We start from the raw sequence: 16,893 nt of genomic DNA, 5'->3' as shown, positions 1-16,893 counted from the left end.
GGGGTAAGAGAAGCAATGAGGGTGATCTGTGTAGTGTAGTCTTTTCACGAGTTTGAGAACGCCTAGAAAGATGCCTCAACGAAGCGTCGGGCACAGAGCCATTTGGGAGGGTTTCTTTTTCGGGTTTTTGAGAAGGGGATCTGACTTGAAGCAACGGGGAAGTCGAAGAGCCAAGGACGGGCATGCACGGGAGCTCTCCGGCGGACCCCTGGAAGGGGTGGGAGCAAGCAGAGCCTTACTTCTCCCCCGCCTTGGCGGCACTGGGCGCCCCAGGTGCCACCCTCAGCAGCCTCCCGCCGCCACCTCCCACCACACATGACTGAGGCTCGGGAAGCAAAAAAATGGCTTTCAGAATACTAAATGCAATTACTTCTTTTCCTGAGTTAAAAAAAAAAAAAAAAAGAACTGAAAAAATGCCAAAATGTACAGATTAGAAAGTCCTGTTGTCACATCCCCCCAGGCCTTCATCTAGTCCCGCCAGCGTCTCCGCCCTCACTCTGGGCCTGGTATTCAGCCGCAGGGCGCTGGAAGAGTGTTGGCGGGCCTGCTGACGCCTCCGGACCTGAACTGCGCAGGCGCGGCGAGGCACGGGATCGCGGGCGCGAGCGCGCGGGAGCAGTTCGCGGCAGTTCGCGCGGGAGCCGGGCGCTGGGGCGCTTGGGCTCTTGGGCGCGTGGGCTGCTGGACGGTGGGAAGGGAAGCCGCTGCGGGGCGCAGGGGAAGCCAGAATGGCGACTCCGAGCAGAAAGACGTCCACCGCAAGCCCCCAGGCTTCCAAGAGAGCTCTCCCAAGAGACCCTTCGTCAGAGGTCCCGAGCAAGAGGAAGAATTCCGCCCCGCAGTTGCCGCTGCTGCAGTCGTCCAGGCCCTTCGTGGAAGGCTCTATCGTCCGCATCTCGATGGAGAACTTCCTGTGAGTGTCCTGGAGGCCCCGCCGGGGCTGTGGAGGCGTGGGGGCCCGGGGGCGCCGGCTGCGCGGGGCGGTGTGTGTGTGTGTGTGTGTGTGTGTGTACCTGGCTTGTGGGTCTGGCTATGAATTCGTGCCGGGGTTTCCTTAAGGATTTTTCTATGTATCCTGTGGAGATTGACGTGTATGGTGTAGGATATGTGTGCCTTGTGTGATGTGGTTTTTAAATTTAGTCCGCTAACGTTTCCAAGGGCGTCATGTAGCAGGTAGTGGTTGTACTAGGGAGTAGGTCTCTCCCCGCTGGGAGTCGCGGTCCATAGGGTCACACTGGTCTGGAATTCACAAAAGTATTGGTCCCTGGAACTTAAGAGGAGGCACAGTTAATTCGGAGTAATGGTGATGCTGTGGCAGATTCTCAGAGTAGGCATTTGCCAGAGAGGAGGAGATAAGACGGTAAAGGTTGTTCAGGATGGGAGGTTAGAGTGTACACAAAAATTAAACTTTACTGGCAATTGTTGGACCTCGCTACAAACAAACCCTTGACACCCTCTAAATCCAACTTTCGTCCCTGGTTCCTCCCTCTCCCCTTCAGAAAACGAGTTATAACTTTAGAATTTAGTATATTTAAAATATGTCATGTATTTGTCTAGCACCTCACAGTTCATTTGTTCAAGGTCGTCTTGTTTTTGAGACGGAGTGTCGCTGTATCCCCCAGGCTGGACTGCAGTGGCGCTGTCTCGGCTCACTGCAACTTCGCCTTCTGATTTCAAGTGATTCTCCTGCCTCAGCCTCCCGAGTAGCTGGGACTAAAAGCGCGCGCCACCACGCCCGGCTAATTTTTTTGTTTTTAGTAGACACGGGCTTTCACCATGTTGGCCAGGCAGGTCTGGAACTCCTGACCTCAGGTGATCTGCCCGCCTCTGCCTCCCGAAAGCGTGAGCCAACACGTCCGGCTGAAAGTCTTTTTTAAGCTTGCACACAGTGGAATAAATATAACAGAATTGAAATAACAATACCACTTTTTTTTTTCAAGCGCCTGTTGTGTGCCAGGTACAGAACTAGGTGCTTTATTTACACAGTGCACTCATTCTTTCTTCATAACAACTGTATCTTGATAATTTCCATTGCTGAAAGAAGCTCAATAGGTTATTTTGCCCAGTTTTATAACAACATATATATCAGGATCCTTCACAAAGGATGAAGTGGTTAATTTTGTCCACAAGTATGAGAAAGGGCTTTGTAAAGAAGATATGAAAGTCTGTGGTCTTGGTCTGTTGCCCATGCTGGAGCGCAATGGCATGATATGGGCTCAGTGCAGCCTGGGACCTCCCCTTCTCAAGTGATTCTCCTACCCCAGCCTTTCAAGTAACTGGGAGTACAGGCACGTACCACACCTGGCTAATGTTTTTAAAATTTTTTGTAGAGATGAGGTTTCACTATGTTGCTCAGGCTTTTCTTGAACTTCTGGGCTCAAGCAACTCACCTCAGCTTCCCAAAGTGCTGGGATTACAGGCATGAGCCACTGCACCCGCCTAAGAAGACAGAAAAGTCTTAAAAGAAGTGAAGAGTATTGAAGACAGAAGGAACTTTCTGAAATAGTTTGGTATATTTAGAAAGTGTCAGGTATTTTAGTATGGCAAAAATATAGGATGTGAGTGAGTATGTGGACAGAGGGTAGGCAACCATTGAGGAGCCTGTACATTTACTATGCTAAGAAGTTCCAGCATCATCCTGTAGGCAGCCACGGTGTGTTTTCAACAGGGAATGACATGTGTTTTATATTAATCTGGAAGCACTGTGAAGGATGTTTAGAAAGTGTGCAAGATTAGAGGCAAGAAGACTTACAGTATGAAGGCCAGAGATAATCAGAGCGTAAATGAATGAGATTTGACAGGATCCAGCTACAGAATAATTGTGAGGCAGGGAAAGGAAGGAATGCAGTGTTTTTCCCAAGTCTCTGCCTTAGCTTATTGGTCAGCTGCTATTCAGAAGAGGGAGTAGTTTGAGGAGAATAATAATAAATGCCTGTTAGATACTGTGGCTTTGGGGTACAAAGAGAGATGTTCTATAGGCAGTTTCCTTTGGGGCATCTAAGAGGGATGTTGTGTGGATAGAATGTGAGAGTCTGGAGATTAGAGGAAAAAGTGAACAGGTGAAAGATTTGGAAGTCATGCATACCGGTGATTGATGAAGTTGCAGAACTGGTTATGATTGCCCATTAGGAATTGTAAATTGAAGGGCTAGAAGATCATGTACAGAGCCTTGGGAGAATGCCTACTTTTAAGGGGGAGCTGAAGAAGAACTCAAAGTGAGAAGGAACTATTCAGGAAAGTTTAGATGAAAACATTAGGAGACAATTATCAAAGAAGCCAAGGAAAAAAGATTTCAAAAATAACACCTGCTACACTGAAGTCAAATAATGGAACTGAAAAGAGCCCACTGCATTTAGCAATTGGGAAATCTTTGACCCTTTAATGAAGCGCAGTGGAAGCAGAAAACTTTGCAGGTCATAGAAGAATGAATGAGGGTGAGAAAGTAAAACTTGGATGCAAAGAGAAGAAAGAAAAGATAGCTGGAAGTGCAGAGGCAGGTGAGATATTGTTTATTTTAATGAGTGGACTTGGAGTTTTAGGCATGAGGTAGAGAAAAGTAGGCTTAGAGAATTAGCAAGGAAATAGGGAGGAGTAGTCAGAGAATTTAAATAGCCTGGAAGAGAGTAGTGACTGAACCAAGTCAAATGGAGTTGGGCATGGAGGAAGAGACTTGGAGGCTGAAGGAATAACACATGCAAAGGCTTAAGAGAAAGAAGGATTTGTAGTCAAAAAATTGAGAGAAGTACATTAGAGGTAGAATTTAGAGGTCTGAGGACAGAATAGGGCAAGGAGATAAAAATAGAAAAAGATGAAACTTGACTGTGATGGGTTCTCCTTTTTCCTTGATTTTTCTTTTTTGACAAGTGACATCAGATTTGCAATTCTACCAACATTACTTAGTGACTGACTGGATGATGGAGTGGTGGTTTGAGTAGAGTCAAAAGAGATGAATGAACTAAAAATGAAGTAAAATAATGCCTAGGTTTCTGATTTGGGCCATGGAATGAATGACAATACTAAGAGACCACAAGAGTGGTTTTCGATGGGAAAGATGGTGGGTTTAGTTTTAAATGTGTTAAGTTTAAAGTGACTGTTGTGAGACATCAGTCTAACTGAAATGCTATAGACAAAGGACATTATTTTGGGGTTCAAATTCAGAGTATTCAAAGTCAAGTTAGAAGAGTGTCTGAGTGAGAGTTTGCTTCATATTTTGTCATAACTGTCCCTAGCAACTAATAAAGAATAAATGCTAACTATATTTAGAGTGCTAGATAGCCTTTAACTTTTATTTGTTCTGTTGGGTGGTGTCTTTCTATGATGCCTAGGCTGGCCTTGACCTCCTAGGCTCAAGTGGTCCTTTGGCTTTAGCCTCCCACATACCACAGTGCCTGGCTTGAAAAATAAGTTTTAAAAATTAATAAAGTGAAATCTTTGGGTTGATATATCTTCAGTTTTGTAGTTTAAAATTTTCTTGAATTGTTTCAAATATTAAAATATGAATAACCATTAAGCATTTTAATTGAAAAGAAATATGAATGTAAAATTCACAGATTTGAGGAAAGCCATGGCCTCGCCTATCAAATTTGTTTTAAGGTTATTTTATTTGTTTGGTGTCTTTGATATAGCATCCAGTGTTTTGTAATTATTAAAAAAAGAGCAAAGTATCAAACTTCATTTTTTTCAGCACACTTTTGAAAAAAGTGAAATTATAGTGTTACTTTAGTTATGCATTACTGCCTTTTCATGTTTTCTATTGGTAGATTTTCTCTCTGAAGTTGTTTATTAAAAACCTATAAAAAACATTAAATTTGTAAGGTCACTAGTTTTTAAAGGAATTTGAGGGAACTCATAGATAATGTAAAGCAAGGAAAAGTAGTTTTGTATCTCTCTTTAATAATTTCTTTATAATTCAGAACATATGATATTTGTGAAGTATCTCCTGGACCCCACTTGAATATGATCATTGGAGCCAATGGAACAGGGAAGTCGAGCATCGTGTGTGCCATTTGCCTTGGTTTAGCTGGGAAACCTGCTTTCATGGGACGAGCGGATAAGGTGAGTTAACATTAAGTACTTTTTAAGAAAATTCAAAACTCCTAATTGCTTTTAGTAACATCACTCTCTACACCCCAGTTCCTTGGGTATAGCAAGCTTACAGTACGTGAATATGAAGGATTAAATTTGGCAGGTAGAGAAGCTGAAAGGAGATTTTCATTTCTAGAAGTATTTTGGACTATAATAATAGAGGATTCTCCAAGTCCCTTACACCTAAAATGCTAGAAATAATGTAATATGTCTTTTTTTAAAAAAATGCGTCGATTGACTTGTGGAGCAGTGACGTAAAGTTAGAAAAGGCAGAAACAAAATCCAGTTATATATTGCTTAATGATGGGGACATATTCTGAGAAAATGCATCATAAGACAATTTTGTCATTGTATGCACTCATAGAGAGTACTTACACAAACCTAGGTGGTATAGCCTATTGTATAGACTACATCCCTGTAAAGCATGTTACTGAAGTGAATACTGTAGACAATTGTAACACAGTGGCCTACATTGTATGTTTGTAAACATCTAAATATAGATAAAGGTACAATAAAAATACAGTATAAAAGATAAAAGTGGTATACCTACATAGGGCACTTACCATATTCACGAGAGCAGGAGGCGGAAAAACACTGCCTGAACAATCCAGAGGGAGTCTTGAGAAAGGAGGAGGAGGAGATGAGAAATACAAAACATGAGATAATTAAAAATGACAAAATATTGGCTGGGTGCAGTGGCTCACGCCTGTAATCCCAACACTTTGGGAGGCCGAGGTCAGGAGTTCCAGACCAGCCTGGCCAGCATGGTGGTGAAACCCTGTCTCTGCTAAAAATGCAAAAATGAGCCAGGCATGGTGGCGGGCACCTGTAATCCCAGCTACTTGGGAGACTAAGGCAGGAGAATTTCTTCAACCTGGGAGGCGGAGGTTGCAAAGAGCCAATGGTTGAGAATGCACCATTGCATTCCAGCCTGGGTGGCAATAAATAAAAATTATAAAATAAGATGGCAAAAATATGTACAGATATAATCACAATTACTATAAATGATCTAAACTCTCATTAAATGAAAAAGTCTGTTAGAATGGAGAAATAAAACAAAGTTCAGTTCTCTCTTTTGTTTTTAATGAACATATCTAAAGTGTTACAGAAAAGTTGAGAGTAAAAGGATGAAAAAAATACATGCCAGGCAAATATACAAAAGAAAGTAGGTGTAGCTGGATTAATACTAGGCAAAGCAGACGTTAGAGCAAAGAGTATTTTTAGAAATAATAGTAGTCATTAAACACTGATGAAAGTTTCAATTCACTAGACAGTAATTCAGTTCTCAACTTGAATTCACATTATAATCTAGCTCCAAAATATGTAGACAAAATCTGCAGAATGCTAACAAGCAGTTAACATATCCATAATCATACTGGGAGAGCGATCAATAATCAGATAAAAAATCAGACTACAGAAGCTTTAAATAGTGAAGGTAAGGTTGAACTAATGGACGTATTACAAAAAATGCACTTAACACCTGGAGAGTAGGCATTCGTTTCAAGCGCAAGTGAACATTTCTAAAAGTTAATTGTATACTGAGTCATAAGGCAAGTATCAAAAAATGGACACAACATAGTCATATCATGGAGACAACGCTATTAAGACAGAAATAGGTCGGGCGCGGTGGCTCAGGCCTGTAATCCCAGCACTTTGGGAGGCCGAGGCGGGTGGATCACAAGGTCAAGAGATGGAGACCATCCTGGTCAACATGGTGAAACCCCGTCTCTACTAAAAATACAAAAAATTAGCTGGGCATGGTGGCACGTGCCTGTAGTCCCAGCTACTCTGGAAGCTGAGGCAAGAGAATTGCCTGAACCCAGGAGGCGGAGGTTGCGGTGAGCTGAGGTCACGCCATTGCACTCCAGCCTGGGTAACAAGAGTGAAACTCTGTCTCAAAAAAAAAAAAAAAGACAGAAATAATAACAAAAAATTAAAATTTAATGGAGGGTTACAAAATGAGAGCAAATACCCCTTAAAATTATAAATTATTTAAATATGTGTGTGTGTGTGTTTAGTGCAATGTGGGAGACATTTATTGGGTAGAATAGATACTTTTCTCTGTTAATAACTAACCTTGTGACCTTGAACAATTATCTGGACTTCAGTTTTTCTTCATTTCAAAAATTAGAGAGTTGGAACAGGTAGCATCCCAGGACCAATTCAGATTTTTATGAATATTGATGGATAGTTTTTAAATTGTCAGATCATTTAATCCCTATCTCTTTGTAATGGTCTATTGGATTGTACTCCAGGAACCATACAGTAGGAGTGAATTGGCTATAACAATTTTCGCTAACTTTCTCGTGTTTATTTTTGTCATGAAAACACATCTCATTTTTGATAAGATTTTTAAGGGAGGCTGTGGAGTGCAGTGTTTCCTAGATGACAGATTGTAGGCCTTGGGGTATACACAGATGTATTTATGGGATGCCCAAGTTCTCAGCAAGAATATTTAATGTATTTTTGTTTAAATGCTAATATAAAAATTTAACAAAAACATATCTTGTACCATCTGTATAGATACTTTAAAATAAGAACTGCCTCCTGACTTTTTTTTCCTCCTCATTGGTACCAAGTATTTTAATTCTTGCAAGCTAACAAGCAGATAGCATTCCTACAAAGATGTCCATGGTTTCCCTGTGAGAAAACAGAGAGGTTAAGTAACTTGGCCAATGTCTAACAACTTGTATATTGTAGAGTTGGGATTTGAACCTAGATAGTAGATGTTAAAAACTGTACTTTTAAGCATTAGGCTGTACTTGGTGGTTACAAGATAAGGCTTTTTCTTTTCCATCTTTCTGAGACTCAGCTTCATCATCTATAAAATGAATATATACTTAAAGGTTGCTTATGAGTGTTAAATGAGAAAATACATGTATAGTGCTTAGCGCAACAGAATATAGTAAATGCTTGACAAATGTTAGCTGTTGCCATCACTGTCATTATCACTATTAAAAAGATTATTATTTGTGAGGTATGTTTTCTACGTTTTTTTAGTATTTATTACTTATTTATAGCTTAATTTAAGATCCAGTTTGATTTTTTTTAAAGGCTCTGCCTTTGTTTTTGTGCTTAGACTCATAAGCATATAGAAACTAGCACAGATAAGTCTATTTTATCATGTAAATTTCATTTATATTCCTCCTTTTAAAACAAGGCTTGGTGGCAATTATATCATTAACAGGATAGGTAATATTAGCATGGTTGTTAATATTTAACCTGTATGACTGTAGGAAGTCTTCAGTGGTAGTAAGAAGGTTTGAGTGCTTAGTGGTTATACTATAGGACCTGTTTTCCCACAGGCATTTTCTCTTTTCTCTGAGTGTTTAACATAGCAGCCAAGCACACAGGCACTGAAACCAGATTTCCTGGGTTCAGATCCTTTTTCTGGCACTTACTAGCTTTGTAAAAAGCTATATAGTGCATATGAGTTCAATAAATTTTACCTGATATTATTATTGTTATTTGTGGGAGGGAACAATGGAATAACCTGGGAGGGATACCTTAGAAAGTGACAATAGTGGACATAAAAGTGGTAACTGAAAAAATCTTGATTTGACAAATAATAATGACTGCTAAATCTCTGATTGTTAACCTGAGAATGCCATTACTGAGCTCACTTCTTCTTTTTTTGTCTTAGGTTGGGTTTTTTGTGAAGAGAGGATGTTCCAAAGGCATGGTTGAAATTGAATTGTAAGTGGTAAAAGTGCTAAAACTTTTTTTTCCTGTATAAATTCTTAATTTATATTCATGCTTTCCTGATGATTAGAAAAGAGTATTAATATACTATTATGGCATAAATGTTGGAAAAAATATTTAAAGAATACTTAATCCAGATAAGTAAGGGGTTTTTAAAATGTATTTTCAAAAACTTAAATTGTAGGCAAGGCATGGTAGCTCACACCTGTAATCTGAGCGCTTTGGGGAGGTCAAGGTTGGCAGATCACCTGAGGTCAGGAGTCGGAGACCAATCTGGCCAACATGGGGAAACCTATCTTACTAAAAATATAAAAATTGGCTGGGCTTGGTGGCGCAAGCCTGTAATCCCAGCTACTGGGGAGTCTGAGGCAGGAAAATTTCTGGAACTAGGGAGGCAAAGGTTGCAGTGAGTGGAGATGGCACCACTGCACTCCAGCCTAGGGAACAGAGGAAGGCTCTGCCAAAAAAAAAAAAAAAAAAAAAAAAAAAAATCCAGCTTGGGGAACAGAGCAAGACTCTGCCTTAAAAAAAAAGAAAAAAACTTGTGAGAATTTTATTTTTTAAAAATCATTAATGAAAAGTTTATAGCAGGTAATGAAATAGAACTATAGTACTATTAAATAGTCATGGTAAAGTTACAACATTTTTCACAAATTTAAAGTATCTGGGGTTTTTTTGTGCTGATCTTTAAAGTAATAGTTGTTTTTTTAAAATGCAAACAATGTAGAAGTGTATAATGTTGAAAATAAAAGCCTTCTTGCCATCATTCCTAATTCTATAAATATCTACTGTTAATAGGTTAGTGAATCTCATGTATGACAAGAACTTGGTACTTCTGTCACCATTTTTTATTTCCTTCTTTATGACACCAATAATTCTTCATGATATTATTTTCCGTTGAGCATGGATATTCTCAATTGACCATTCTTGGCAGCTATTTCTGGTAGATTAGAGTTGATGTTATGATAAAACCAGCTGACCAGACTTGGTGTATATAATTTTAATTTTTTACACATAAATACACACATTGTTCAGGTGATTTTTAGAGACTGTTGCTTTTGGAATATTAGTGGAAAGTTGTGGTGTTTTTGAGCTGAAAAGCTTTTAAAGATTATCTGATAGCCCTACCATTTGATATGAGATGAGGAAACGATCTTTTATAAAAAATTACTAGAGGGCCGGGCGCGGTGGCTCAAGCCTGTAATCCCAGCACTTTGGGAGGCCGAGGCGGGTGGATCACGAGGTCAAGAGATCGAGACCATCCTAGTCAACATGGTGAAACCCCGTCTCTACTAAAGATACAAAAAATTAGCTGGGCATGGTGGCGCGTGCCTGTAGTCCCAGCTACTCGGGAGGCTGAGGCAGGAGAATTGCCTGAACCCAGGAGGCGGAGATTGCGGTGAGCCGAGATCGCGCCATTGCACTCCAGCCTGGGTAACAAGAGCGAAACTCCGTCTCAAAAAAAAAAAATAAAAAAATAAAAAATTACTAGAAAAGTTTTTATTTTTGTAGAGATGAGAAAGATACACATGGAAGTAAAAAGAAATTTTAAAATGCCCAACATGTTAAAATATGATAGAATTTTACTGAAGAATATAAAATCAATACCTGAAGAAATGGTGAAGCATGATATATTCCTAAAATCATAAAGTTAATGTCATTATTAACATGTCAGACCAGGTGCAGTGGCTCATGCCTGTAATCCCAGCACTGTGGGAGGCCAAGGCAAGTGATTGCTTGAGTTCAGCAGTAGGAAACCAGCCTGAGAAACATGGCAAAACTTCATCTCTACCAAAAAATACAAAAATTAGCTAGGCATGGTGGTGCGCACCTGTAGTCCCATCTACTCAGGAGGCTGAGGTGAGGGAATCACCTGAGTGACAGAGTGAGACTGTCTGCAAAAAAACAAAAACAGAAAAGTCAATCCTTTCTAAATTAATACATTTCCTACAATTCCAATGAGAGTCTCAACAGGTAAGTTTATAAGTTGATTCTAAACTTCATCTTAAAGAATAAATGAGCCAGAAAACTCGAGATTTTGAAAAAGCACAGTTGTGAATAACATTTTTGTCTACCACATGTTGAAGTATACTATAAAGTTGTTGATATAAAATAGTGTGATATCGGTATAGAAGGTGAGAGGAGCAGAATGGAGAAACCAGGAGCAGGTCTAAATGTACATGAGAACTTAGTGTAAAAGTGTCAGTTTTAAGTGTGGGATATTGTAAGAGGTAGGAAAAACCAAAGTTGTTTTGGTACTCTCAAATTCAACCCAGCACAGAACACTTCTGCACCAGATGTGTGAGTTTTTTCCCCACACCCTGCAATTCAGTTCAGTTCTGACACTAACCAAAATCAGTGCAGGACCCGTAGTTTAGAGGCTTAGTCACACAGGACTGCCCTCCGCTTTATATGCCATTTCAAGTCTTAGGTTGTGCCCTGACCAACCAACTGTAAATTGAGGTTCCCAGGACCCCTTTCTTGGTTCAGTTATTTGCTAGGATGGCTCATAAAATTCAGGGAAACACTTAGGTTTACCCATATATTATAAATTGATAGTACAGAGGCAGATGATTAGCAAAATGCAGGGTGAGGTCTGGAAGGGTCCAGAGAGCAGGAGCTTCTGTCCCCATGGATTTGGGGTGCACCACTTTTCCAGCATATGGAGGTGTTCCTCAACCTGGTAGCTCTCTGAAACCCATGGTTCAGGGAATGTTATGGAGGCTTCATCACATGGGTAAGAGAAACACAATCTCTAGTCTTGCTTTCCTTCCCAGAGCATGAGGGGCAGGTTGGTGGGGCTAAAGGTTCTAAGCTTCTCTTCATGGCTTTATCTTTTCGTGACCAGCCCACATCCAGGACCCCACCAAGAGTTGCCTCATTAGAAAGAGACACACTTGTCACCTGGGGAATTCCAAGGGATTGAGAGTTTTGTGTCAGAAATTGAGGACATAGACTAAATACCTATTTCTTTCTTTTTTTTTTTTTAAGACGGAGTGTCACTGTTGCCCAGGCTGGAGTGCAGTGGCGCTATCCCGGCTCACTGTAACCTCCGTCTCCCAGGCTCAAGCAATTCTTCTGCCTCAGCCTCCCAAGTAGCTGGGATTACAGGTGCCCACCACTGCGCCCTGCTAATCTTTGTATTTTTAGTAAAGATGGGGTTTCACCATGCTGGCCAGGCTAGTCTCGAACTTCTGACCTCAAGTGATGTACCTGCCTTAGCCTTTCAAAGTGCTGGGATTACAGGCATAAGCCACCATGCTCGGCCCACATATTTCTTATTACAGGTTGAATATTCCTTAAATGCAGTGCTTGGGACCAGAAGTGTTTTGGATTTAAGTTTAGAATATTTGCGTTATACTTATCATTTCATCATCCCCAATCTGAAAATCTGAATACAAAGCACCTCAATGAGCATTACCATTGAGTGTCATGTTGGCATGAAAGAAGTTTTGGATTTTGGAGCATTTCAGATTTTTGGACTAGGGATACTTAACCTGTGTATCACAATATGATAGTATAAATTATTTCAATTGAGTGGAGGTAATTGTTAATTTTTTAAAGATAAATTTAGAGCTTTACCTAACTCCCTACACATAAATAAAATTTAAGTGTATCAATGTTGAGCACTTTTTCCATGAAGATGCACATGGCCTGAGAGTACCAAATGGCTATGTATTCCTTGAGTAGAATGGTGGATAGAATAATCTCTGGTGTATATTTATGTAGTCATTTTCAAATATTTATTGAGTACCTATATATTGGGGATATAGTGCTCTTCCCTCATGGAATTTATCATTGGAATAAGTGGGGGGGGGGGACATTTAGAAAAGTAAACTATATATTATGTTAGGTTGTGATAAGTGCTACGTAGAAAAATAAAACAGGAAAGGAAGATAAGAGTGTCAGAGTAGAGTTTTACAGTTCTAAATAGGCTGATCAGAAAAGATCTCACTGAGAAGATAGCATTTAAGCAAAGACCAGAAGGAGGGAAGGTAATGAGCATGGAGATAATTGGGGGGATATTATTTTACGTATAGGGATCTGCAAATGCTAAGGCTCTGAAGTGGTACTCACAGTGACTGGATCGAATTGAAGGAAAATAGTAAAAGGTAAGCTGTGAAAATATCAGGGAGTCAAGGCTATTTTCAGTGTAAGGCTTGGCATTTATTTTGCATAAGCTGTGAAGCTACCAGGTTTTTAGCAGAGGAATGATGTGATGTAAATTAAAAGTTTAACTAGATTGGGTTGCTGTGTGGAAAGTAGACTTTAAGAGAGCAAAGACAAAAGCAAGAATATCAGTTAAGTGACTAATAGAACAACCCTATGAGAGATGATAGTAGCTTATGATCTGCTTATGAATTATATGTAGGGTGTGGGAGAAGGAGCAAGACATCAGGGAGGACTCTAAGGTGTCTGGCATGATTAAGGGAAGAGTATCCATTAACTGAGGCAGACAGACCTACTGCAGAAGGTTTTGAGAGTAAGATTGATCAGTAGATCATTTTAGAGTAGATCACATCATTGAACTGAGATGCCACCACTTGTATGATATAGCATCCAATTAAAATTAAACTAGCACAGATAGTTTGAAATGTGCATCCCAATTTCAGAGATGTTAATAGGTTTTTTTAAAAAAGGTACTTTTCAGAATCAAACATGATAGAATTGAGATGCCTAGTAGATATTTAATCAGAGCTGGTCATGGTGGCTCATGCCTATAATCCCAGCATTTAGGGAGGGGTAGGCAGGAGGATTGCTTGAACTCAGGATTTCGACACACACACACACACACACACACACACACACACACACGTGTCTGAATTTCAGGTTTAATGGGCAGTTAGATAATAGATAAACCTGTCATTCTGGGAGAAGTCTGGGCAGAAAATAACACATTTGGGAAGTCATTAGTATTATGATGGGTTAAATCACCAATGATTCAGAGATACATAAAGAAGAGTTCTAAGAACTTATCTGCTACAGTGCACCGTTTAGAGATTGAACATAGGGAAAACTAGGAAAGGAAACAGAATTAGCTAGTGAGTTGGAAGAATACAGTACCTGGAAACCAGTACTTGGAACAACTTCAGGAGTCAGTTGTCCATCAGCTGTGTCTGATACTGGTGATAAGTCAAGTAAATTGAGAACAAAGAGTTCATCATCAGTATTTATTGCGTTGGCCATATCATTTAAATTGAAGAATTAATTAATTCTGCAATGTTGGCTCAATTTTGCATTCTTAGAATAACCCAGTTTGGTCATAGTTTTTGATGCATTGCTAGATTGGTTTTCTAATATTTTATTTAGGATTTTTACATCTGTATTTCGTTTGTGAAAGATATTTGTGGTTTGAATGTTTGGTTAAACTTACTGCCAAAAATAATCTGTGTATTGTAGGGTGTCTTGCAAAAAAAATAATAATAATAATCTGGCTCTTTTTTCTTTTCTAACTACTAATTTCATTTTTTTTCTAACTACTGATTTCATTTATTTGTAATAAATGGGTTTCTTCTTGGATCACTGTGATTATTTATATTTTGTAAAGAATGCTCCCATTTTTCTTAGTTTTAAGTTTTATTGACATGAACACCATCCTCTTATATGAGTTTTTAATATATATGTATTATCTTATATATGACAGTATTTAAGTGTCTTCTAAAAATTGATTTGTCAATTTTAGTAGTTTTTTTTTCAGTGAACTAACTTTTGTATTTGTTTTATATCATGGTTTTCTGTTTCATTAATTTCTATTCTTACCTTGACTGATAATCATTTTTTGAAATGGATATTTATCACACTAATTTTCAGTCTTTTGTTTACCCTAATGTGAACAGTTAAGGTTACAAATGTCCCCCTTAGTATTGCCTTAGCTCTCTCTCTCCAATGTTAGTATATAGTATTTACTGTTTTTCAGTTCTGAGTATTTTCTTTATGAGTTTGTAATTAGAAGTTGTTTCTAATTCTAATGTAGTGATTTTCTTATTTTTTAGTATTAGTTTCCACTTTGATTGTATTGCAGTTAAATACATAGAGTACTGGTTTTATGTTACTAATCCTTTGAAATTTCTTTCTTTTTGTAGTGAACTTTTGTAATTGTTCTTTGGCTGAAAGAATAAGTTTTCTCTTGTAGATATCTGCAGTGTTCTGTATGTGTCCATTAGTTCAAGTTTATTAGTTACATTGTCAATCTTCTATATTTTTGTTGATTTCAGTTGTCAGATTGATTCCTTAATTACTGATAAAGGTTACACTATTTCTCTATGCAGATTTGTTAATTATCCTTGTCCTGTCAATTTTTGCTTTATGTATTTCTAGGACATTATTAGTTGCATCTAAGATTCAAATTGTTTATCTTTCTGGTGATTTCAACTTCGCATTGTTAGATGCTGACCTTGATCTTTCTTTTGCCTTAAAGTCCATTTAGTTTGCCATTAATGTAGTTAGCATCTTTTTTTTCCCCTAGGATTTTTCTAGTTGTCTTTTTTCATTCATTTCATGTTTTTAATATCTTTTGTTACCTTATTTAAACTAGAATAGCTGTGTTATTTTTTTCTGTAGTCATTTAAGTAAAGCATATAATCAATCTACAAATATAATTTATGTTCAAACTTATTTTTACTATCTTATTCTCTGCTTTTTGTTTTTCACACTCTTCATCATTTCTTTTCTTGCTTGTTTTTGTCAGATATTTCTTTCATTTTTCCTTGTCATCTTGCATTCTTTTGTTTTAGTGGTTACTAGAATTTTAGCAGGAATCCTTACTGAAGTCCAGACTGAATATTTGGACTATAGCACTAACAAAGTGCTATAACTTTGTTCTTAATAACTTCCCTGAACTTACATGCTTTTAAATTTCTGTCTTTTTAAAACTCTTCAAGACATTATTATTAATAATATGATATATTAATTATGTTGTCCGTGTTTGTTTAAAATTACCTTAGCTATTTCTGTTTGTTTTGCTTTTCATTCCTTCTTCCATTTCTGATTTTCTCTGTGGGATCACTTTCTGCCAAAAGGATATTCTTTAAAGTTTTGTTTTATGAGGGCTTTCTGTTGGAACACTCAGTTTTTAATTTGAAAATGATGTTATTTTGCTCTAAATCTTGAAAGATTTGTTTCGTGGATATAAAATTCTATATTGACAGGTCTCTTCTCAAATATTTGAAGTATCATAGTATAATACCGTTGTTGTCTTCCTGTTTTGTTTTGTTTTGTTTTGGCAACAGGGTCTTACTCTGTCACCCAGGTAGAGCGTAGTGGCCACGATCATGACTCACTGCATCCTCAACTTCCCTGGTTCAAGTGATCCTCCTGCCTCAGCCTACAGGCAACTCACTACCATGCCCAGCTTTTCTTATTTTTTATAGAGAATGGAGTTTCACCATGTTACTGAGACAGGTCTTGAACTCCTGGGATCAGGTGATCCTTCCACCTTGGCCTTCCAGAATACTGAGATTACAGGCAAGAGCCACCACATCTGGCCCCATTGTTGTTGTCTGATGTGAATCTGATTTGAGTTTATTTGATAGTAATCATTCTCTTTTTCTCAAGATGCTTGTAAATTAATTTTCTTTTTTTTTCCAAGTGTTTTAGTTTCATATATATTTAGGCGTGGATTTATTATTTATTTATTTTTCTTGGTATTTAAAGAGACTCTTAAACCTGTGATTTGTTGTTTTGCAAAGTTCTTATTTATGATCTCTTTAAATATTGCTATTGACCCATTCTCTGTCTCCTGTCCTAGAATTCTTATTAGACGTTTTAAGCTTTCTTAGTCGTCCAGATATCTTTCATATTTTGCATTGCTATTTCTGCTAGTGTTCTTGATGCTTTGTTTTCTTGTGTGCATGTTTCTAGTAAGCTACTCTTCTCCTTTGAACTTAATCTGTGTTAATTCTTTGAAGATAACATAGATTCTGGCAGAGGAGATTACTAACTTCTGCCAGAGACCATTGAATCCTTTCAGTTCAGAATCACGGTGTATAGAATTCTCAGCTTATGGTGGTAGCAATGAAGTATTCCTAATTTACCCTTACAAAGGGTATGTCCCTTAGGTATGGCTTTCAGTTGGAGTCTCCCTCTTACATGGCTATGGGCTTTGTC

At 38.4% G+C, this 16,893-nt stretch overlaps 1 protein-coding gene across 6 annotated transcripts in view; it reads left to right on the top strand.

Annotated features, from left to right (window-relative positions):
* The first annotated feature begins 617 nt into the window (after nt 1-617).
* Nucleotides 618-16,893, top strand: part of SMC5 (structural maintenance of chromosomes 5) — a 124,384-nt gene continuing 108,108 nt past the window's right edge. For all 6 annotated transcript variants that reach the window (XM_078366844.1, XM_035302657.3, XM_035302651.3 and 3 more), the window contains exons 1-3: nt 618-913; nt 4,914-5,055; nt 8,729-8,781. In XM_078366844.1, coding sequence (XP_078222970.1) covers nt 729-913; nt 4,914-5,055; nt 8,729-8,781 — 380 coding nt within the window. In that variant the 5' untranslated portion in view covers nt 618-728. The remainder of the gene's footprint in view (nt 914-4,913; nt 5,056-8,728; nt 8,782-16,893) is intronic.

Source organism: Callithrix jacchus, chromosome 1 (genome assembly GCF_049354715.1).
Source record: "Callithrix jacchus isolate 240 chromosome 1, calJac240_pri, whole genome shotgun sequence".
Classification (NCBI taxonomy): Eukaryota; Metazoa; Chordata; class Mammalia; order Primates; family Cebidae; genus Callithrix; species Callithrix jacchus.
This window is presented reverse-complemented; position numbering and strand designations above follow the sequence as displayed.